Source organism: Neoarius graeffei, chromosome 2 (genome assembly GCF_027579695.1).
Source record: "Neoarius graeffei isolate fNeoGra1 chromosome 2, fNeoGra1.pri, whole genome shotgun sequence".
NCBI classification, from domain to species: Eukaryota; Metazoa; Chordata; class Actinopteri; order Siluriformes; family Ariidae; genus Neoarius; species Neoarius graeffei.
In genome coordinates, this window is record NC_083570.1 from 115,904,588 (window position 1) to 115,907,820 (window position 3,233).

A 3,233-nucleotide genomic window follows, 5' to 3' on the forward strand; every position below is an offset into this window, starting at 1 on the left:
CCATTTAATGTTCAGGTTGTTTGATGGTGAAGTTAAGTGCACAAAGACAGTAACACAATATGTGGTGTATTTTGTATGATAAAGGTTTTTTTTTTTTATGATGATACACAGGCCGAGACAAATACATCTGAGTGCAATCAATCACTTTTAATGTATCTGAAATTGGACAGTAAAAAACAAGATATGAAACATCAAGTTTAAAAACCAAGCATGTATTTAATCACTCACACAAACCAATGTACAATTTACAGAGAGAAATGTGCATGAGTAAAGGGGGAAGGTTGTCAGGAAAACTATGTACATGTAAAAACTACATAATATATGTGGTATATACACACACACACACAAACACACTATATACAAGCAATAGCAGCAGAACTTATACACACACTATATACATATTGTACAATAGAAGAACTACTTTTGAGCTCTCTGTTCTTCCAACCACTCTTCAACAGACTTGCCACCTGAGGCCTGGGAACAGAAAGTCGCGCTCCCAAAGCGACTATGCCCATACTCTTTAGTCTTGGGTTTGCCACATTGGCTACACATGTTATATGTCGCACCCCTTACATATTTTCTTTTCTCCGCACTACCACTGGCCTCTTCAGTGGCTCGCCGACGCCTGTTCCTCTCTGTGTACCGTGAAACAGGAGGTGGTGGGCCAGCGGGAGGAGGCGGCGGGCCAGCGGGCGGAGGTGGCGCAGGTACAGATGGGGCTGCACCAGGTGTTGAGGCAGCCAAAGTCGTGGCTGGGAGCTGGAGAAAGGGAACAGGTGGTGCAGGAACAGTCATTGCTGGGAGCTGTACCAATGTGAAGGGAGTTGGCACTGGCAGTGCACTGGTGCCTAATGTTGCAGGGAGAGGAAAAACAGGTGGTGGGGTGGGGGCAATTGGACGGTCTTGGCGTAGCAGAGGAGCCCGGCCCTCCAGATTCGGGGGGAACACAAATTCATGTCGTTGCCCAGATGATGCAGGAGGGACGATCAGTTTTTCCTGCGGCTGCGGAAGCTGGGCAGGGGCGACGGGAATTTGGGGTGCTGGAGTCAGTCCCTGAGTGAGTGTACTCATCTCCTGACCTTTCAGCCGCTGTTGAAACCTGAAATGAGAGAGTTTGTGGGAGGGTCATTTGTGTGTTCATGGGACAATTATGAGACCATTATTGTGTAAATTTGAGGGAAATCAATAAAAAAGGGGGAGACCTTAGCCTTGGCTCAGTGAGGTAGGCGGCATCTCGCAGGTCCACCAGGTAAGCAGCCAGCTCTTGCACTTTGTCCCACCCAGGAATGCCATCCGGTCCAACGACGACGCCCTAAATAAAAAAAAATTAAAAAGTATTCATTAGTAGTGGTAAATGTAAAATGTAGTAACATTAACTTGGAATTGAAATATCTGTTAGTGTCTTACCTGAGCCCCTGAAGTGGCAGCAGCAGTAGCAGCAGGGTGCAGTCCTTGACCCGACGTGGACGGAACGGCGGCAGCAGCAACTGGACACTGACCTCCACCCGTGGACGTGGACGGCAGTTCTGGTAGAGGTGGTGGTGAAGGTGCCCGACGCCTTGTGGTTGAGGGCCTCCTTTCAATGTCATGGTCATCGTCAGTCAGCACAGGAACTGTGATGTCCTCTGTCTCCTCCTCAAAGCCTTCATCCTCAATGTCCTCATCATCAATGTCCTCCACCAGCTGGTCCTCGGTTGTGGAGCGTTGGAGTAAGTGATATGCCAGTCTGGCTGTACAGGTACTCCATGGCCAACAATTCACCTATGAAAAGTAAAACAGAAAAACAGAAAATTGTTCATATTCAAGTAATACATTAAAATGTAACTATATGATACACTGCCTGAGGTAATTTTGTCCTTTTTGAATAAGTGATCAGTGCTAACCTGTGTAGACTCCAGGACTGCGGTACTGCTCATCCCAACGTTTTCCCAGAACGGCTTGGCTGAGCCGATCCACGGCCTCCTGCAGAACACTGCCGTAGGTGCGCATGGAAGTGTGTGCTTGAACAGAGTCCTTCATTCTGTCCTCGTTCCAGCGCATCAGTCCTTCCAGAAGATACGCCTGGAAATGCGAGGCGCTGGCACTGGTTCCTGATGGATAAATACATGAACACAAAAAAAGTCAGGACCCCAGGTCACAGAATTATATGCCATGCTCCTCCTGTTATAACACAATTTCCATTACAACCAGACATACATTACAAAAGGAGTGTTACACTCACATCACAAGTGAGAAATAATGTGGAGGAGGCATGGAGCCAGTTCACTTATTTTACTTTTAGTTAGCAGAGCTGTGAACTGGCTGCGGTGGCCAACATCCAGCTGGGCCAAGATATCCTCAGACCACGCAGGATATTTCTTGGAGCACCGCTTGCACTCCAGGTACTCAGTTGCAAGGTCATACCACCCGTCTATGTCCAGGACCTTGCGCACGGTCCTATACAGTCCGGCTGCTGTAAGGCTGTACTTTTGGCATGATGGACGCACGCAGACTAGTGGGTACCTCCACAAACAGCCCGTGTCTCCTGTTGCCTGCGCTTGAGCCTGAAGCTCTTTCTTCTTGGCGTATTTCTCCACTTCTCCAGGCAACTCTTTAATGTGCGATGTGTACTGAAGCAACAGTTGCTTATTTTCTGACAGAGGGTTTGGGAGTGCTGTTTCATTGGAAATGCTATGCAGCAAGGCTAATGCGTAGCCAAGCGAGTTCTCCAGATGCCAAATGAATCTCTGACCCTGGTATTTACCAAACTGTAGCAGACAGTGAGCCAACACCAAAAACTGGTCAGATGGATCTCCCCCATTGCTCCTGACAAAGTTGGATGCCTCCTTCAGTACCTCCTCTTTGGGTTGGGCCCTTGCAGACACTTTGTTTTCCACGCGGTTGGCCTCGCTTGTGGGTGCCATGAGGAGCCGGGCTGATGTGGCTGACTGCCGACGGAAAACTGGATACGCATGCATTTTCTGAAAGAAAGTGAACATAGGCTGTTAGCTGTAGTCATCTTCAAAACAACTATACTATACTACAATAAATGTATTACGCCATGTAATTTAATTTAATGTCATTTCTACTGATTACTTGTCTACCCTTACTCTTAAAATAGCTGGACCTGTATGGGGTAGTAGTAAATCATGTAATGATTTAACCAGCTGGCATGCATTCTATTTAAGTGTTTAAGCACATTCCTCATTGAATCGGCTAAACCATGGTCGGTTTTAAAACAAATAAACCGTTTT

At 47.1% G+C, this 3,233-nt stretch overlaps 1 protein-coding gene across 1 annotated transcript; it reads right to left on the reverse strand.

The window, feature by feature from the left end:
- Positions 1-417: 417 nt before the first annotated feature.
- Positions 418-2,192, reverse strand: LOC132870765 (uncharacterized). Its single transcript, XM_060904608.1, has 4 exons — positions 1,884-2,192; positions 1,408-1,761; positions 1,203-1,312; positions 418-1,099 (listed from the first exon to the last, which is right to left on the reverse strand). The coding sequence occupies exons 1-4, from the start codon at positions 1,914-1,916 to the stop codon at positions 418-420; spliced, it is 1,179 nt and encodes a 392-aa protein (XP_060760591.1). The 5' UTR covers positions 1,917-2,192.
- Between the last annotated feature and the right edge of the window lie 1,041 nt (positions 2,193-3,233).

Excerpts from the sequence above, each read along its gene's own strand:
- LOC132870765 (XM_060904608.1), bottom strand. The coding sequence starts at position 1,916 with ATGAGCAGTACCGCAGTCCTGGAGTCTACACAG. Across the intron at positions 1,762-1,883 it reads CAGTCCTGGAGTCTACACAG|GTGAATTGTTGGCCATGGAG; the intron begins GTTAGCACTGAT and ends TACTTTTCATAG. Across the intron at positions 1,100-1,202 it reads CTCACTGAGCCAAGGCTAAG|GTTTCAACAGCGGCTGAAAG; the intron begins GTCTCCCCCTTT and ends CTCTCATTTCAG.